Source organism: Saccopteryx bilineata, chromosome 4 (assembly GCF_036850765.1).
Source record: "Saccopteryx bilineata isolate mSacBil1 chromosome 4, mSacBil1_pri_phased_curated, whole genome shotgun sequence".
NCBI classification, from domain to species: Eukaryota; Metazoa; Chordata; class Mammalia; order Chiroptera; family Emballonuridae; genus Saccopteryx; species Saccopteryx bilineata.
The window spans coordinates 238,889,045-238,909,968 of NC_089493.1; the positions used below are offsets into that span (position 1 = coordinate 238,889,045).

General features: G+C 42.2%; 1 protein-coding gene across 1 annotated transcript in view; it reads left to right on the forward strand.

Moving 5' to 3' along the window:
* The first annotated feature begins 4,339 nt into the window (after positions 1–4,339).
* The window catches only part of MAN2A1 (mannosidase alpha class 2A member 1), a 190,852-nt gene continuing 174,267 nt past the window's right edge, over positions 4,340–20,924 (forward strand). The window contains exon 1 of the mRNA XM_066273982.1: positions 4,340–5,773. Within this exon, the coding sequence (XP_066130079.1) occupies positions 5,639–5,773 (135 nt within the window). The 5' untranslated portion in view covers positions 4,340–5,638. The remainder of the gene's footprint in view (positions 5,774–20,924) is intronic.

Below are 20,924 nucleotides of genomic sequence, written 5' to 3' on the forward strand. Positions count from 1 at the left end.
GATGATAATGGGAGCTGAAAAGGGTAGGGAGGAGGTTACTTTCTCCTGTCTCAAAGGAGAAAGAGGTCTTCCTCTCCAGAGCAATTCTCTCCACCAGAGCTAATGATCCCAATCACTGTATATTCTTCTCTACTACCTTGAGCTTTCACTTCTTTTTCTTTGGTCTTCAATCATTCTCTCCACTATCTCCATCCCTGCAGCCGTTGGTTGTCCCAATATGTCAAGGTCTTCCTTCTGCTCACCCCTATTTTCTGCATGAGCATTTTCCCTTGAATTAGATTGGCTTTACCCATTAGGATACTTTCACAATTCTAAGTAACAAGAGGTCAAGCAGCCTCTACGCAGCACTATGGTGGCTAACACAGCCACAAGGATCACTACTGAGCTGCTATGTTGGTTTGCCACACTTCCAGAGATTCAGCCAGTAAGATAATAACAGGCTCAACTGGACTCAGAAAATTTATTACTTATACAGCAAAACTATCAATATTATCAGCATGGTGTCACCTCCTCACTTTTCTAGCCCCATAGGATAACTGAACTGGAGGGACTTGATAACAGAGACAGGAGTAATGAGTTGATCTTCTACTGAGAAGCCACCTAAACTTCTAGCCAGGCAGTTTCTAGAAAGGAAGTGGAGTGTGATGGAAAGTCCTGTGCTCATTTGCAAACAAGGGAGATGAATGAGAAAGAGTTTTAAGGCAGTTTTCTGCAAGGTTCCTCTTGAGCCCCTCACAAGAAGCCTATCCTTCTTTGGTCAAGGAAGAATTGCAGGGCATTCCAACAAGACTCTAGTCAGACTTGTTGGTCTTGCCTATGTGAAGACATGTATGGTCATGTGGTGGCAGAGCTGTCTCTCAATAAGTCTACCCCGTGACCTTTCATGTATCCAAGTAAGAATTATGTTCAGTTTAAGCTACCCATTAGATTACCTAATTAACTCTACTGATTAATTATAGGGGCTTAAGCCAAATCTTTTTTATTTGTCTTAGGCCACATTAAATGACAGTGACTATGACTTCCAGCAGGATGACCAGGCCATCTTAAAGGATAAGTTGCAAACAGGCTCTCCTAAACCAAGCCAGATAAGTAGGTCTGAGGTACTGCTGAGATTGACCTTACATAGCCACACTACTTTCTTTCTAAGGTAGGAAATAGACTGCTCCATCTTCCTCAATGCATTAATACAAGTACAGCAACAGGTGTTAGAATTTAAATATATTCTCCCTTGACTGGCCAGCAGTAAGCCTGGGGCGATGTGACTGTCTATAACCACTTGTTTAGAGTTTAGACTGTTCTATGTTTGTCAGGCAAATACAAGCCTGACGTCCGTGTAAGAAGTAGTATTCCATTCGAAGCATAAAGTATATTAGGAGTATACGTATTACTTATTACAAGGGTGAGTTAATTTTGTGTTCCTTGTGATGAACAAACACCTTAATCGTAGCTAATTAATTCCTGCAAAGCAGGCTAGAGTGCTTTGGAAGAAACAATCTATCAGAGCAAACTAGCCCAGCCATTATAGTACAGACTGCTCTACATGAGCTATATTCTGCTAATAGATTCGTAGTGACTTCAGCAACAGCATTTTGCTAACATGGGGTTCAGGGTTTGATTCTTCAGTGTTCAAAGGAGCAGCTGTTAAGTTTTTGTTGGTGGGATCAGAGGGGAGTGATAAACTCAGCAATCAGAGATCAGCTATGGTCTAAAAAAAGCATACAAGAAAAGTTTTGTTTTAGATGGTAGAGAGATACCACAAGGGACTAGCAATAATATTAGGCTAGGGGAACATATTTATGTCCAGAAAATTAACTTTGCTGTCACCTCGAATGGAGGTCATCCACCTGAAAGGTCAAAAGCCTTTAGTTTTAGATTTAAGGACTAAGGATTTAGGTCCTAAGTTCTAAGGATCTAGGATCTAAGTCAAGAATGGGGATTCATAGTTATCAAAGCATTCTGAGATGCCAGGCCAGGCCAAATGTCCTAAAGGTAAGAGTAAAAAGGAATAAATGATTCTTCCCCCAACTTCTGACTTTCCCGGGTTTAGGTTGTTCGCTCCCTACCATCTGGTTTGGTGCTTCGCTATCATAGCCACATGATTGGTATAACCAGTCTCTGCAGCAATCGCTTCATTATTTTTATCCATCCTCATCATTTCTAACCCACACCATATTCTTGGATTCTTTCTCAATGGCTATTTCCTTGTATAGCATGTACTAACCTTGAACTTATCCCACTCTTGAGGTGAAGGCTTTGTCAGGACCACTTTAGAGTTGCCACCTCATACTCATGACCACTATTTTCTGCCCTTTGGTTCAAATATATCTTATTAAAGCATCTAAAATCCTTTCAACTTCCTGCTCATCAGACTCAATCAGGATAATGTCATTATAAATAACCAAAATGAATAAATGTGGTGTTTTGTGGAATGCCAAGACGATCAACATCTCTGTAGACTGTATTAAGAACTGATATACTAATGAAGAAATACTCTGAAGGTATACAGTTGACCCCATTCGATAAGAGGCAATAATTACTAGTGGTTTTCATAAATAAGTATGGGGAAGATGGCATTAGCCCTCTACTGTAAAGTGCCCGGTGCTGTGTTGTTTTGGTACAGTAAAAATACTGCATCTGAAACAGCAGCTACAGAATTATCCCTTAATTAAGTCTATAATAGTCTACAGTTACCTCCAAGATCTACATGACTCCTCTATTGGCCAAACTGGGGAGTTGAATGAGAATATGATGGGTATCACCAGCCTTGCTTCTTTCAAGTCTTTCATGGTGGCATTAATTACTTCTGGTTTACTATCTTGGAAGGGAGTAAAAGTTCCAGGAGCTTCCACTTAGCTCTTTGTAATGGTCCTTACCCAATGGGTAAAAAAGCCAGTGGGGATATTGTCAGTTCTAGAACTGAGAAAATAACCACACAGTAGTCATGTGGGTCAGCTGAACTAACAGAACCAACTGTGAGCTGAACACGAGTGAAGACTTCATCTATCTACTGACCAAGATAAACTCCAACTTTCATTTGAGGTCCATAGCAGTGTTTTGTGTCCTCAGGAATTAGGATCAATTCAGAGCCAGTGTCTAGTAAACCTCGAAAATTCTATGTATTTCCTTGTCTTCAGTGTACTGTCACTATTCTGGATCCTGTCAGCCCCACTGAAATTAAGGAGCCCATCTCAATAATGGCATCCTCTATAGTTGTACATGGCCTATAGAGGGGAACATCTACATAAATTTTCAAAGACGCAAGCCTTCCTCTCACTAATGTGTTTCTCATTCTTCATTGAAAGGAGTATCTTCTGAGTGTTTGCATGGAACAGTTGGGCAATGGGTATACAGGTTGCATATGATAAGTCCAGTTTAACATTTTCCTAAGCCTTTGGGTTCACTGTTCCACATCGTATCAGGAAGCTTTGGCACCTCAATCTCACAAACTCTAGGCCACCACTCAGTCCAAGTTTCCTTCAATTAACCAAGTAAGGTAGGGAATATAGGTAAATAATAATAAAAATAAAAAGCGTATTAATGAAAATAATTATTAACCACAACAGGGAATTAAATTAATGAGGGATTGACTAGTGAGTAGAGAATCCTAGAGAATATAGAAATAGCAGCTATAAGGAACTAACCCTTGGCCCTCCCAGGGCTAAGGTCCAGTCCTTATTGGAAAGGCAACAGCTTGGTCCACTGAAAGGCAGAGAAGTCACTGTGGTGTCACACCTGCAGAACTTCTTGCAAGTCTGCCCTCTGTAACTTCGAAGTTTGTCTCTAGAATGTATGGAATGCTATTCATGGGGTAGTGTCTCACTTTAGGCCTTCCCCTACAAAACCATTAGAGTTGGAGACATGGGAAAAGACTGCTGGCCCCCAAGCATTGTGGGGCTCGGCACAAGAGAAAGGTATGCTGCAAGAGCTTGCCTACCAATACACTAAATCTAGAAAGAACCAACATTCCACCCCCGCCCCCCCTTTTTTTTCCTGTAATGTCTCTTCAGCGCCCTCTACTGACAAAGCTTCAGCCCTTGCTGGCAAAGGAAAATGTACTTTAAAAGGCCCAGATGCATTTTCACTACACAGTCAAAAAAGGGTGAATTTGAAATTGAGAGGCAGTTGATCAATAACTGGTACAAGCATCACTTCTCATGCTTCTCTCATAGATTTTGCAGCCAGACGTCGCCATCTGCCTGGAGGGTGCTTTGACAGGCTTCTTTCCCTCAGGTTTCATCAGGAAGTCATCAAAAGCAACCGAAGAAAAGATGAGTCTGAACAGAATTCGAAGCGCCCTTCTCTTTTTTTTCTACAGTTCCTCATAGAGTTTCCGTCCAAGGCACGTCAGGACCCGGTCCTCAAGGACCGGAAACCTGAACAGCTAAAGGGAAGTGGGGTGAAAGCTCAGCTCGCGCAGAACATTGGCGGCTGGAGCCTGAAGGCCTCTGAACGACTGATCTGGAGCAAAGCTGCTTCCCGGGTTACAAAAGCCGCCTGAGGTCTTCCCACAGCGGGGGCGCACGGAGGCAGACGCGAGGCGGGTCCGGCGGGCGGTGCGCTGTGATTGGACGCCGGGGGGTCCGCCCCCTCATCCCGGCGCGTCGGGAAGGGGCGGGGCCAGCCGCCTGCTCCGCTCCCGGCCTGCGGGCGCCTATTGACCCAGCGGCTGCCGTGCCGCTGCTGTCTCCTCCTGCTAGTGGCGGGCGGTTAGGAGCGCCGAGTGGCGCTGGAGAACCAGCACTCCCTTTCGCAGCTGCCGCCGCCATCTCCACATTTGTGGGGCGGGAAGGAAGGAGGGGACTTGCGGCTGCAGCTGGAGCGGGCTTCTCTCCGGGGACAGTCCTCTCCTTGCTCTCCTTTTCCTCCTTCGCGCGCGCGCCGCCGCCTCCTGCGCCCTCCCAGCGCAGCCCGGGTCGGGGAGCGGAGAGGAAGGGCGGTGGGGGGCGGGACAGGCAGGCTGGTGGACGCGCGCATTCGGAGGCAACTCCTGCCCGATCCTCGCATCTCCGCGCCCTGGGTGCTTCCCGGCCCGCTCTCGGCGGCGACGGCGGCGGCAGCAGGAAGGGGCTCAGTTAGGGGAGGCGGGGGCGGTGCCGCGGGGGCGGGACCGGTCGTCCCGGCGCTAAGTTGTGGGGCTAGGCTCCTCCGACCGGATTCCTGCCCCTCGGCTCCTTGGACCCAGCTCCGCGCCGCCGGCCTCGGGGCTGTCGAACCCGCACCTCCTGGGTGAGGAGCACACGCCTGCCCTTGTCGAGAAAACTTTTCCTGCGGGCTCAGTCGGGGCGGCGGTGGCAGGAAGTCGGGGCAGCGACCTCACCTCCGCCTGCCCCGCACTCTTTGCCGGCTGCCGGCTCTGAGCTCGAGATCCAAGTTTTCCCGGCCCTTCACGGGCTGCGGGCGGGTCCCGCGTGGGGAGGGACGCCCGGCTCCAGGGAGGGCGGTGGGCCAGGGCGAAGGCCGACAGCGCGTGGTGGCGCCGGAGACAGGGTGCGGAGCGCGGCCCGGACCGGCATCCGCAGTCGAAAGCGCGGAGAGCACGAGCTTGGAAGTGGGGAGCCTCCGGCGGCCGCTTCCAGAAGTCCACAGTCCGCCTCCTCTGGGTGAAGACAGTGTCCTGGGCCCGAATCTATCAAGGAAAATGAAGTTAAGCCGGCAGTTCACCGTGTTCGGCAGCGCGATCTTCTGTGTGGTGATCTTCTCGCTCTACTTGATGCTGGACCGAGGTCACTTAGACTACCCCAAGAGTCCGCGCCACGAGGGCTCCTTCCCCCAGGTAAGCACCCGGGGCGCGGAACTCCGAGAGGGTAGGGAAGGGGGGGGTACATAGTTACCTTGTGCTCCTCGCCCTCACCCTCCCGCGGAGGCTCCGCACCCGGGCAGGGCGAGCCCCAAATGGACAGGGAGGATCCGAGCCTCTTCCAGCTCGGCTTTTCCGCGTTGGATGGCGGTGACGGCGACCCGGGAGCTTCCTCCTTCTGCTGCACGGAGTTAACAAAGTGCCAGGCGGCGTGAGGTGGCGGGATCGCGCTCAGGGGAAGTGGCCAGGTTCCTGCACTGGCACCTGGGCCTGTTAGGGTGGCCTCGGACACCTGCTGGCTGGGGGAACGGCGCAGCGTGAGGTGTAGCGTTCTTACCGCTTTTGAGTAGCCCCTCGGCCCACACAGGGTTAAGCTGCACAGACCCCCTGAGCGCATCCAGTTGCGGAAATGGATCATACAGACCCCTTCTGGGTGGTGCTTTTTACCCCACTCTTAAGTAAAAGTTTATTTCGTGTTGCAATTCTCCTAGCTGTGAATTTGTAGGGTTGATTTTAGTGTCGTCATTCTTCAGCTCTTACATCGGGTTTGTTTGGAGCCGACGTGGGAATCTAGTGGGGAAGTGAGTGTTATACTCCAGCCGGAAGCTGTGGGGCGCTCAGCCCTGCGCCCTGTGGTCGAATTGTCAAACGAGTGGGGAAAAGGACCAGTCTTCAGTCTTTTATTTAAAGTTGCTAAAGTTGCTAAAAATAAGCAAACGGAGACAGTTGGTTCTTTTTGGAAGAATACTGCGTCGTGTGTATTTTCGTTTCTAGTTATTTGACAAGGACCAGTACACCTAAGAAATTTTACTATAACTGGGTATTGTGTGGTATCTATCCCCTGTAATGAATGAACCTAAAGAACTAAAAAAACCCTGCCAAACTGATATGACAACTACTAGGCTAAGGGGATAGAGAAACGTAGTACGTGAACAAGCTGGCATTTTAAATGTGTTGTGTGTGTGTGTGTGAGAGAGAGAGAGAGAGAGAGAGAATTTAAATGACTGAAGAGTATCCTTGTCATTTGTTCTTGTGATATGTGAGAGCAAAATGCTTGAGTTTATTTGAAATGAAACTACTGAGTGATAGAAGTGAAAAAAGACCCATATGTGGACGCTATTATAAATTTAGAACATTCAAAATATTTTGCAGGAGAGAGGAATTGAAAATCTTGTTATAAACAGATATATCAAAAAATTTTAAAGTTTCTATTGCTCCCGAGTAGTCTGATAGGGAAAATATAGTGAGATAAGCACTATGGTATATCTTTCAAACTTGAGTTTAGAGTTTGACCTGTGCTTGTTGATAAGATTGGGTAAAAGTTTTAAAAAGAGTAAACCCTGTGAAGCAAGAGCAAAAGGAGGAATTTTAAGCTTTGTTTAATATGCTGTTTAATAAGTTTGGGGCTAATCTTACTGTGATTTGCCCCCTTCCACCCCAGTAACCTTATTTTCAGTATTTTCTTCATTTCAGGAAAAAAAAAAAACCCACATAAAAACGGATATATTTTACTTAAAGTCATCTTGAATGAAGTCCTTTGAGTTTGGTTTGATAATCACTTGGAAATGACTTATGCAAACATCTGGGGCTGGGGTTTTCTGGCAACCTTGACATTTTAGTGTTTCTAAAGAAGTGAATGACTCATTCAGTTACTGGGACATGTTAGGCAAAGTTAATTCTAATATTGTAATATCCAGATCTAGTCCTTGTCAAGGGGCTGAATTTCTGCTTAGGATGAGGAGCATTTGATTGAAAGTTAACAGCGGCTGCTAGAAGAGAAGGCCCTGTGTTTCTGTTTTATGTGCAGGAGGAAAGGATTTGGTAGGTGGAGCTTTTTATATATAAGGATGTCTTATTCAGATTTCAGGACTGGATATTTGATGCAGGAAGAAGGTACTCTTCTGCTGATTTATTTTGGACAGGCAGTAAATCCTCAAGCAGGTGGGTAGGGTAAACCTGATGTAAGCCTAACTCATATGCTTGGCATCACCTGTGTCTTCCATATAAACTTGATTCCCACAACCACCACCTGGTAAATAAGGAAGCTGAGGCACAGAGAGAATTTTCCCCAAGTTAAAAGCTGGGATTTGAACAGGTGTCCTTTGGAGTCCTAGCTGTCAGCTGTTAGCTCTACTGCCTTTAATAATCGTTTGCCTACTGTTAAAATAAACCCCAGCTGGCTTGTGGCAAGATCTAATGGGCACTGGAGCTTGCTGTACTGTGGCTCCTTAACTTAGGACTTTTTTTTTTTACTTGAATGTTTAATATGAATCCCTAATGAATATGCTTCTCCTTCTTCTGAAACAGTCAATGCTTGAGATTTTTATCTCTCCCAGAATGTCTTCTAGCTCTCTTCAGAGCTCAACGTTCTAACGAAAACCAGAATATAGCACGACATCCAGCATTTGAGTTTTTATTTTTTTCACTACTTTGTCATGTAAACCTTAATTTGATGAGAACACCAAACATCACAAAACTTGAGCAGCAGTGTATTTTTGTTGTTGTTGTTGGGGTTGGGTACTGAACGGCTTAGTTTTATTAAAGCTAAGGGAGTCTGTCAGTATATTTCATTTTTGGTGTCTAGTGGAATGATTAATTTAGAAAGGGATTGATTTCCTTTGATTTGTGCATTTCAGTTTCTTTAGGTTAATATGGAACCTTCAGGAAGGTACACGACCCATCTTGTAAGCAAGATACATTTTAAAACCACCTAGATTAACAGCAATCTGTTATATTTGCTGTTATTCTGGCTTTCACTTTCTTTTCTCCCACAACTCTGTTGTCCACCACCTGCCCAGACTCTGGAGCAGAAGTGGGCCCAGTGCTGGGTGCGTCAGTTTCTCCCACTGGGGAGCAGCTGCCTGCCTCTCTGACCGCCTTTGGAGGGCCTTCCCATGTGCTTCTGGGAGGAAATCCTTTGAGGCCTGAAGGCAACAGGTGGTCTTGTCAGTTTTAGTTTATGTGTATATTTCAGGGTTAATAAATCTCAGCTAGGAAAACTAATAAAAATTTTAATGGGAATGAAAGGCTGGCTAGGACCTAATGCCCTGAAGATGCTATGAGGTAATGTAAGAATTCCAGCAGATAGAAAGGAGAAACTTGTTAAGGTCTTCCTGAAATGCTTTATTACTTCTTATAAGCGGATTTCATAAGTTGCTTACTATTAACAGTGTGTATAATATGATGTCTTATGTTTGGGTCTGGAGAATTAAATTAATGACTCAGGTTTTGTATAACAAATGATCAGTCTTTAAATAACTGATATAGCATACAACCACAGGGATTAATATTAACTCTTGGGACTGATGCAAAATATGAAAGGAAACTTCAGACTTTATCTCTGTACCCAGATAACATTTAAGTGAAAAAGTGAGAATGTCTTTACATAATTATTCAATTGAAAGACATTGGAAGGTGGGGAAGTTAATGCCTTTTTTTTTTTAAATTGTAGAAATACAGTGTACACATAAAAATATGCTTAAAAGCTTTATATCTCTAGTACTTTTTAAGTCCCAACATAGATGATGTTCTTGGCTTCTCGACACTCTGTTTACAAACTATGGCACTTCTTGCTGGGGTTTGTGCAGGTGTGTATATGGACACTTGTTTCATTTCTTGGGGTATAATATTTGAGATCTGTGACTTTTGGGAAGGGATGGAACTTGGACAGTGCTGGCAACCTGGCGTTTCGGAGGAACGCAAGAGTTTGAAAGCCTCTGGAGAGGCTGGTGTCCTCTGCTCCTCAGCAGTCCTGCAGGACTCCTGCCAGTGTGTTTCACTGAGACTTAAGCTTACTTCCTGTACACCACTGGGACAGACACTCGTGACTGCATCTGGTCTGAAGGCTTAAGTTTATTGTTTTTTTAATTGAATCGAATGTGTTGTTCCCAGATCAGCACTGCTGCCACAGCCTAAATAAGCATATTTTTTTTCTGGGAGATGTTGCAATCCTGTATGTCTGCTGGGAATTTTCTGTTATTTATCTGGGCTGTGGTCAAAACATGGACTAAAATTACAAATTTTATTTGTTGTTTTCAGTTTGAGTCCACTATTTTTTTTTTTGTGATAGCTGTTAAAACTTTTTTTTTTTTTGACAGTCGTAAGTGTTGACATTTTCCTAGAAGGAGTAGTTCAGTAGCTGCCTCTGATTCCTTGCTTAATTACTAGCTTTTTTGAATCCAGCAGTCTGTTATTCCTTGTTGTTCCCTCACTCCTTTAGAGATTTTAAGAAAATAGGGGGATGTTCAACAGCTGGAATATGATATCTGTTTGCTGGATCATAGAGTCGTTGCATTTTGGCCCTTTCTTTCTAGGTGGTCATGTTCCCAGTAGCATCCGCTTTTCCAGTGCATGTAGAACTAAGGAGGGGAGGAGAAACTCTAAAAGAATGAATTTTGCTTCTTTTCATGGTGTCATTAGTGGGTTGATCAGGTGAGGAAGTAGACCATTTTAAATAAGATGAATTTCTCTTTCAGTTACAGATTTCAAGCCAAGCTGCTAATTTTAAGGTTGAGATCATGCTTAAGATCAAACAAGTGTGCGGGTTGATTGTACTGAAATGGAATTCAGACTTAGTGTTTGAGTATTTTAAATTTGCCTTATGGCAAGTTGCTTTAAATGAACTCAGTTTCTTAAGGTCATGATGGAGCTTTTCTTTGAGATGGGATATTTAATGTTATTTGTGCTTGTATGCAGACAAGCATATAGTAGCTAACCAGTAAATATTTTATGTTAAATTTTTAACTCTAACATACTGTTCTTTTAAAAAAGAACAACCTTAAAGCACTGTAAAACCTGTATATACTCTACCTTTGGCTGCCTTTCCACCTCATTGCTGTTGATATTTTGGTGTGGGTGTCTGCCTTTTCGTTGTAGCTGCATCCCTGTTCTCAGAATATGCCAGAAGCACCTTTTTCTCTCCTTTATCTTGGTTGTAGCCACCAGAAATGTCTCCAGACATTTGATGTCTGGAGTGGGGCGGGGAATGAACCCTGTTGAAAACCGGTGTGGCTGCAGTCTACCTAAAGGCCTATTTTTTTTTACCTATTGCTCCTCGTTAGCATTTCCTGTTTCCGGTGTGATCAAAAGTCTTCATTCTGATACTCAAAAAGGTATTGAGCATTTTTGGATGATTGAAATGTATCCTTTCTTTGGGTGCCTAAAATTCACTTACATTTTTAGTATTCTAAATTGCAATATGTTACAGAAAATACAAGGGTAGATTATGTTCATATATAAGTAAAAGAAAAAGTGGAAGATTATTATAATGAAATTTAATTTTTTAAAAATTGGTTATACTTACAAAAAACATTGTGGTCAGGTGATAGTAAATAGATTATCTTTTACTTTCTTCAAGCTGAATTAGAGGTTGGCAGTAGTCCAGATTTATTCCCTTTGCCTTTTAGCTCAGGAAGGTAAGATCTATTGAATAGTGACAAGGTGGTATGAAAATCGTATGCAAAATAATTTGAGATGTCTAAAATTTTCCTAGGTAAGTTATTTTCTTTCTTTGGTGTATCAGTTGTTTATTTCTCTGTTAATTCTGATGATTTGGTTCCTGCATTTTTATATTCTTTCTTGAGATGAACAAAAGCAGGGAATGAAACTGGGAAATAAAATGCATAGAGACTTTCCCCCTGTTCATTTCCATTTTGTTCTAAATAGCCTTTTTTAAGAAATGGGGATATGGAGGTAGGGGTAGGAAAACAGTGAAGTCCTTGATATCCTCTTCCCTTCCCTTTTGTCTCCAAGGCCTCTGGTATTAAACTCTGCCTAAGTCAGCTGCCAAATCTGGCCTGCCACCTGTTTTTGTAGGGCCATAAGATAAGAATGGTTTTTACATTTTTACATGGTTAAATATTGCATGACATAGCCATAGCTCTACAAATTGTGCTATATAAGGGGAGATGGCCCACAAAGGCTAAAATATTTTTTAAATGGCCCTTTACAGAAAAAAATTCTCCAATTATTAGTTTAAACTATATTTCTCTATTATTAACATTGGAGGCATATAGTGTGGTTAGTTAGATCTGTTGAACAGAGGTAGGTTACTTAAAAACAAAATTCCCACCCCCCCTTTTTTTAAATTAAGTGAGAGGTGGGAAGGCAGACAGGCTCCCGTTACCGCTCGGATGGGGATCTACCTAGCAAACCACATATGAGGCGATGCTCTGCCCATCTGGGGTGTTGCTCCATTGCTCAGCAACCGAGTTTTTCTTAGTGCCTGAGGCAGAGGCCATGGAGCCATCCTCAGTGCCCAGGGCCAACTTTCTCCAATCGAGCCATGGCTGCAGGAGGGGAAGAGAGAACAAGAGAGAGAGAGACAAAAGTGAGAGGAGGAGCAGTGGAGAAGCAGATGGTCACTTCTCTTGTGTGCCCTGACCGGGAATTGAACCTAGGACATCCACACGCCAGGCCAACGCTCTACCATTGAGTCAACCAGCCAGGGCCAAAAACAAAATTCTTATAAATTGATCATTACATAATTTAGTCAAATTTAGTTTGTTTGTGTTTTGAGAGTTTAAAATTAATGTGTTCTGGCCTGACCAGGTGATGGCACAGTGGATAGAGTGTTGGACTGGGATGCAGAGGACCCAGGTGTGAAACTCAGAGGTCGCCAGCTTGAGCACGTGCTCATGAGCTTGATTGTGGGGTCGCTGGCTTGAGTGTGGAATCATAGACATGACCGCATGGTCGCTGGCTTGAGCCCCAAGGTTGCTGACTTGAGCAGGGGGTCACTTGCTCTGCTGTAGCACTCCGTCAAGGCACATATGAGAAAGCAATCAATGAACAACTAAGGTGCCACAATGAAGAATTGATGCTATTCATCTCTCTCCCTGTCTGTGTGTCTCTCTCTCTCTCTCTCACACACACACACACACACTTAAAACTAGTATTATCTGCATGCTTCATAGATTTCCAGGTATCCTCAGAGAACATTCATACTGCCACCTGGACATGTTTGACGTGTTTGATTTGTCTTCTGTCACCTGAAGGTTTCTCACTATAGGACTGCTCTGGGACACAGGGTTTTAGGGCATGAACTTCCAAGATTGATCCAGAGTTTCAAGATTAGAAACCACGACTTTGTAATGTTTGGATTTACTATACTTCACAGATGGACTGAATTCTGAGCCCAAAGTGACTGCTTAGGTTAGTTAGTAAGCTGTAGTGTAGAGGGAGAGCCAGGATCTAGGTATCTTCCTCAGAATCTGGGCCAGAACTCGGCAGTCCTCTCTGGAACCCTGAGGGCTGCTCAGCTTGGAGGCAGAGAACTACAAGGACGTCTGAAGGGGCCGGACTGCTATCCTACTTGTCAAAGAATAATTCATTTCTGCTAATTATGATCTGTCTTCACACTTCTTACAGACTTTCTTCATTCCTTGTGGCACAGGCCACCATCCCTTTTGTGTCCTCAGAGATTTTACTGTCATCATTAAGTTGCCGTAGAGTTAGTCTGAACAAAATGGGTATAATTCTTCTTGTGAGTGGTGTTGCAATTTTTAAGTATATTTTTTCCATTTTTAAACGTACGTACGCATTTGTGCATTTTCACACATAAATGGGTTTCCTACTGCCTTCCTTCTCAGGTAGGTGCCTTTAGAAGTCCAGAGAGATTAAATGGTTTTCCAAAAGCAGAGCAGGCCCCAGAAGTGACCCTGTTCTACCAGTGAGCCTCATTGTCCTGAGTCAGGAGTCTGGAGAGCGGGGGATTTGCCAATGGTCTTCACTTTTAAACCTGTTTCCTCAAGCACTGCTAGTGTTTAGTTTGTGATGGGATGCTCCTCTCCTTCAAGATGAGGCTGGACTTTGGGGCTGCAGCTATCCTTTGTAGCAGTTCTCATCTATTTCTTCATAGCACAGGTGTAGAGGAATGTGGAATTTATGGGTCTTTTGTGGTAGCATTTTTTTTCACCTGTGGAGCATTAGAAGATTGAAGCCTGAGAGTATGAGTCAGTCTCAGAAATATTTTGTTTACAAAAAAGTTCCAAATTTGCATTCTTAGAATTCACTGAAGTAGTCATTCTCTTAATAATCACCAGGACCCCAGAAAAGTCATATTATGAAAAAGTCAGACTTTAGCGTAAGGAAGGTTCTGTCAAGTCAGATAATTTAGTCTTTGGTTTATCAGATAAGGGCACTGAGACACACAAACTGAACTTCAGAAATTTGCCCCAGGTCTAATAAATAGCCATAGCATACCTGAAACACTATAATTCAGTGGCCCTTCAATTGTACTATACCCAGCATATATTTGAGAACTACTAGGTGTTTGGCACTATGGAGATTATAATAGTCATACTAGATATATTACTGGCTTTGAAAGGGCTTCTTGGTTATTTGAGGAGACACAACTGCCATTTGTGAACAAATAAGAGACAGTTAAGTGTCATTTAATGGTTCACTAAAAGAATTAAATAAGTTAGAACAGTGCCTGGCATACAGTAAATGCCCAGTAAGTGCCAGTCATTACCAGTGAACAAAGGTTAATGGAAGAGGTTTAGTTATTATGTACAGGCACTGTTGTAGGTTCTGGTGATACAGGAGCTAAAAAGAAAATAAGACGTATCTTAATTCACATTCTTGATACAAGGGCAAAGGTTTTAAAGCAAATTTAGAAACAGTACAAAGTTCTGGAAATGGCTCAGGTCAGCCTGACCAAAGGACATGGGAAAGAGGCTAGGCTTTTCTGACTGGGCAGGACTTTGAAGGGATAGAGAACCTTCCTAGTGAATGCAGTGCTTCCGAAGGCTTGGAGTCATAGAGGAGCCTGGCATCAAGACAAGAAGTGAGGAGATTGATTTAGAATCTTTGCTTCTTGTAAAGAGCAGTTGGGAAAACAGGGTAGGTAGTTTGGGATCAGGTTGTGAATTGTCCCGAGAACCAGCCTGAGGAGTGAAGAGTTAGATAGGAGTGAACCATTTGAAGTTATTGAGAACACCAGAAAGCTGCTTGAGAAAAGCAGTGCTAGAAAATTAACTTCATAGGAAATTTTAGACCTGGAAGAGAGCTAAGAGAATATTTAATCTAGATTATTCTGGTAGCAGTGTGTAGGAAGACTCAGAAGCAGGAAGGAGCTGAGGATCTGTTTGTGATTATACAAACATAAGGCAGTAAGTCCCTATACCAGTACTGAATTGGCTGGAGTCAAGAGGAAGAGGAAAATGTGGAGACATTCTGTAAAAAGAAGCACCAGGGCTTTCTAACAGATTTGGTAAAGCGTAATGATGGTTGGTTTGAGTCAAAAAATTTCTCCCACCTTTTTCCTTTGGCATGGTTGGAGACTGTGTGTTGTCTGCAGAAGGGGATACTGTAGTTTGAAAGATAAACTGGTTTGGCATCCAAGTTGTTTCATTTGTGATGAGGTGGAGGTTAGTGGAAATAGCCAAGTGTGCTGGAGTGCCAGAGTGAGAGGTCAGGAAAGGGAGACGCTGACGTGGTAGTCATCAATATAGTCAAGAATGAATGACCTCACTTGGGACTGTGCTTCTTGAGAAGAGAGCAGAGAGCCAAGTACGTTCCTTATAGCCTAAAGCTCTGCATCTTGTATTATTATTGTGAAGCAGATGTTAATAAAATTAAGCAGCTTGTATTCAAATCGTCAGAAGTCAGCTCATTGAACAGGATACCTACGAAAAGATAAGACTAGCATAAGGAAGCATTTAAAAACATTTCAGTAGGAAACTAAAAAGAGATCCTTTTCATCTTTGGCCCAAAATATGAGCCTAAATTATTTTTTCTAGGCTATAAGAACAGAAAATAGGTTATTTGTGTGTGTGTGTGTGTGTGTGTGTGTGTTGTGTATGTATGTTTTTGAGAGAGAGTTGGAGGATAGATATTTATTAAAATTCAAAAGGCAGTACCCCAAAGGGGGGCCTCAAAGTTCAAGATTATTCTGATCATCAGACATTTCTGAGAGTACCTTCCATCTGCCTCTGTTCATGGTAAAGAAGAGCCGCTCCTCTTTGTAGGTGACCCCTACAAACTGAAGTAGGAACCATCTTTGTGCCATAGCCACCTCTTGAAAATTCTGGGGCGAAAGGAGGACAACACTGGAGATGCAAGATACTTCTTGTGGCTTTTATGGGGAAGATCTAACCAGTGATAGTTTAGAGGAAGAAGAAAAAAAAAGATTTGAGAGCCCAAGAAATTTCTGTCCTTAACTCTTTGATACTGATGGCATGACACTTAGAAGTTTGCTGTTATTATAATTTATATTGTATTAATGTCCCACTGTTGCAGTTGTTGCTCCTGTGGTATTACTAGTCTCACCTTACCCTTGGAGATCCATTGTTTTAGATGGATTTTTATAAAGGAAGTCAGTAGGGAAGAATTTGTAAAAGTATAGAATACTAGGTGCTTGTAAAGAATAGTTAAGGAAATTTAGACTTTATAATCATTCCCATGGGCCTGACATAAATATTTGCCTTCTGTCAGTTAGGGATAGAAAGAGTTTATTAAGGAAATGGTTAGTATAAATAAGCCTACACTCAGGCTGATTACTTAATACAATCCTGTTTTCAGAGGCTCCCAAAAACATTTTTGTATGAAGAACCATCTTAGTTAATTGTATTTATTTAAAAGCGGGTCAAAAAATACAGTATATGACATTTATCCATGGGAGTTTAGGTAGTATAAATTGATATTCCATAATAACTGGTATACAAAGACAGGCACATGTCAAAAAATAAAAGACAAGTTCCAACAAAGACCAGCAGTCATTGGCCAGATGACATATGACAGAATGTCTGTGGTTCCCTGGGAATTGTTACAGCCTAAAAGTGCATCCCATGAACTTTTATGAGTGGTCTTGGGTGGTATATACTGTTGACGTATTGTATCTATTATATCTCGAACATAAATACAGTAAAAATGCATTTTAGAAGTAAAATCAGTATGATTTTAAAACAACTTTTTTTTGCAAAAAGTATGAAGAAAAATATTGTTTCATAGAACAAGTTGGGAAGCGTTGAATTAACAAAATATATTCTATTAGTCTACACTTAATTTGCTTAGCACCACTTAATACAGTTACTAAATATATTTGAAAGTAAGAAAACTGCATTATGTGAAAGTATTTTATAACCCAAACATTTTGCCATATTTACCCAGTGTTTCTAATAGGTTTTAAAATGATATGTTTGGTAGAATCGCTCTTTATATAGTAGCTTGGTACCGAAACGGGAAACGATTGCCGCAACAGGAGGTGGTTTCGGTGCAGCTGCATTGAGCTGGTGCAGGTGGGGTCATATGGTTGTCATCTAAAGATACTTCCGGAAACTCACAGGTGGAAATGGGGCTGTGTCCAGGGGCAGAAGACAAGTGCTAGCAACTGGAATCCTGACAACGTTTTTGGAGGTGGTGAAGGGGTGGGGATTACTAAGGTAGGGAAGACGGAGTGGCCTGTTGTTATTCCAGGTTGGAGTTGGGATTCTCTGTAGTGATTCGAGTTTACCCAGGTGCATCCACGAGACCAGGATAAGGGATGGTGAGCTTGGAATCCCAGCTCTTGCCTTTACAGTCACTTGGCACTTGTCATATATCTGCATCTGGTAGCCTTTGTTACTGTCATATCTGAGCAGGTGTGAGATTACAAGTAATTATTTGCCAGGACAAAGAGTGCATTGCTCTTGTGTTTGAGCAAGGTATTATGTAATTAAATATTCTTTGTGCTCACATGGTGAGGGCATTTATTTCTTGGAATGAACAAGTGGCAGCACAATGATAATACCTTGGAAGAGATTCAGGCATGATAAGCTCTGGGTCTGAAAAATATAATACAATTAAAAGGTCATTTGTAACTGTGGTTTGTGGCTTGTTGATGGGAAGTAGAGTTAGATACTTAACTGTGGCCACAGCCCCAGCTCACACTCTTTTTTGCCTCAACACTATACATCTTAAGGGGTGGAGTGGTCACTGGAGGGGTTACTTGTCATTCTATCAAACCAAATGCCTCTCTTCTGTTAAGTGCCTGAGATCTGGCTGAATAGCAGGATTTTCTTGTATGTATTTGAATAGGGTCTGACTTGACTTGGAACTACTGCACTAACGGTGATACCCCTGCTGGAAATACAGACTCTATTTTACTAAGTCACAGTTCCTATATTTAGCTTTAATGCAGTGGTTCTTAACTGAGATGTGTGAGAATTGCTTGGCGAGCCTTTTGCAATTATAAAAAGCCGCTCTGTGCACTCTAAGCAATCCCATTTGTTCCCAGTGCTTTAAATTCATATTTACACTGGCCACTCAAGTTTATATATTCTTTTGAGTTTCAGACTTGCATGTATGTCTACCTGGTACCACCACTGAGCTATCTGCTAGTTCCAGAACAGAACCTTTGCCCCTTACTCTGCTTTTCCCCCAGCATTCCCAATTTCCCTAAAATGCTACCTGTCATCCTCCCAGTTGCCTTAGCAAAACAAAAGGTTTTTTTTTTTTTCTTGTCTTTTCCTTTCCTAGTCCACCTGTACTGTCAAATGCTTTCACATTTCTCCACCTCCACTGCCCAGGTCCAAGACACCACTATGTTTACCTGGCCAGCTGCAGTCTCCTCTTACTCTACTTGCCCCACCATAGCTCCAGAATAGCTTTAAAGCACTTTTTATATATTAGCCCTCATAGCCCCATGGAGATGTTGGTGTTTCTTTCTCTGAAAAATATTTTTAACCATAAAATTTTCTTCCTGCCTCCTTTATTCTTTAGCCTTGTTAGCCCAAAATATGCCCCTGGGAAAACAGCTTATAAAGTCACATGGTCTCAGCCTCCGTTGCTCCAATGCATGGGCTCACAGCTCTCCACTTCTGTGGGGACTTAGGTGGCTTCCTCTAATTGGGACTGTAAGTGTAAGGATACTTTCTAAGCTTTATTTGTTTTGGGTCAACTCTTTTCCAGATATATTAATTTTCTATTGTTGCTGTAGTAAATCACAATGAACTTAGTGGCTTAAAATAAAAAAATGTATCCGCCTGCGGTTCTGGAGGTCAGAAGTCTGAAATGGGTCTTAATAAATTAAAATCAAGATGTTGGCAGGGTTGCCTTCCTTTGGAGGCATTAGGGAAAATCCATTTTTTCACCTTTTGCAGCTTCTAGAAGCTGCCTACATTCCCTGGCTCAAGGACCCTTTCCATCATGGCATCACTCTGATGTCCTCTTCTGTTTCATGTCTACAATGGCTCTAATTCTTATAAGGACCTGTGAGATTGCATTGTACAATACTTAGCTGATATTCTAGGACAGTCTCCCCATCTCAAAGCCCTTTCACTCTCATCAGCAAAGTCTCTTTTGCTGTGTAAGGGAAGTGGTTCATCACAGAGTTCAGCGATTAAGACATGGGGGACCATTATTGGGGGATCATTATTCCATCTACCACAGTAGGCAGTGTATATAACTGGATTTTGCACCTGTGTTTTAAACCAGCCCTGGGTTGAAACAGTATTTTTTGATCAGCTGTAGAAACTCCACTTATGTGGAGGGCCAATTTAAGTTAGTTATATGAGGATTTTCAACTAGGCAGGGGTATAGTGCTCCTAACTTTAAAGTTGTTCAGCTTGACCAGGTGGTGGTGCAGTGGACAGAGCGTCGGACTAGGATGCCAAGGACCCAGGTTCGAGACCCCGCGGTTGCCAGCTTGAGCGCGGGCTCATCTGGTTTGAGCAAAAGCTCACCAGCTTGGACCCAAGGTCGCTGGCTCCAGCAAGGGGTTACTCAGTCTGCTGAAGGCCCGCGGTCAAGGCACATATGAGAAAGCAATCAATGAACAACTAAGGTGTCGCAGTGCACAATGAAAAACTAATGATTGATGCTTCTCATCTCTCCGTTCCTGTCTGTCTGTCTGTCTGTCCCTGTCTATCCCTCTCTCTGACTCTCTCTGACTCTCTGTCTCTGTAAAAAAAAAAAAGAAAAAAAAAAGTTGTTCAAGGGTCAACTGTATTACTTCATATAACCCATAGCCACCCTGTGATTAGGCATTAGGAAACTGAGGCACAGAGAAGTTGTGTATCTTGCCCAAGAATCTCTAGTCATTAGTAGTGGAGTCATAATTCATGTTTTGCTTCAGTTTATTTTTATCTTATATTATTTTCCAGCTTTATTGAGATATAATTGATAGATGACATGTATAAGTTTAAAGTACAATGTGTTGATTCAATATACTTCTGTATTACAAAATGATTACCAACCAAGTGTTAGCTAACACCTCCATCATGTCACAGATTTACCATTTCTTTTTTGGGGGGAATGAGAACACTTAAGATTTAGTCTCTTAGCAACTTTCAAGTATAAAGTACGGTTTATTAAGTATAATCATCATGCTGTACATTAGATCCCAGAACTTATTTAGCTTATAACTGGAAGTTTGTACCATTTGAACAGCATCTCATTTCCCCTTCCTTACAGTCTCTAGTCCCTCCTACCATTCTCTTCTATATTTCTATGAGTTCAGCTTTTTAAAGAATCCATGTATTAGTGAATTATATAGGTTGTGTCTTTTTCTGTCTGACTCATTTCATTTACCACAGTGCCGGCAATGTCTATCTATGTTACCACAAATGGAGGATTTCCTCACTTTTTTAAAATTAAATGGCCAAATATTATTTTATTGTATAAATATGTAAACATAAACATGTACATATACATGTTTTCTTCTGGGAGTTTTATGGTTTCCAGTCTTAAATTTTAGTCTTTAATCCATTTATTCTTGTATATGTTGTAATAAGGTGGTCTAGTTTCATTTTTTTAATGTATCTGTTCAAATTTCCCAACGTTCTTTATTGAATAGATTGTCTTTACCCATTTGCATATTGTTGCCTACTTTGTCTAATATTAATTGACCATGTAGGTATGGGTTTATTTCTGGGCTCTCTATTCTGTTTCATTGATCTATGTGTCTTTTTATACTAGTACCATGCTGTTTTGATTACTATGGCCTTGTAGCATAGTTTGATATCAGGTAGCAATATTATCTATAGATTGCTTTAGGTAGTATGGACATTTAAAAAATGTTAATTCTTCCTATTCAGAAACACGGTATATGCTTCCATTTATTTTTATACTCTTTAGTTTCTTTTAAAATGTCTTATAATATTCTGAGTATAGGTCTTTCACCTCTTTGGTATATTTATTCATTTCT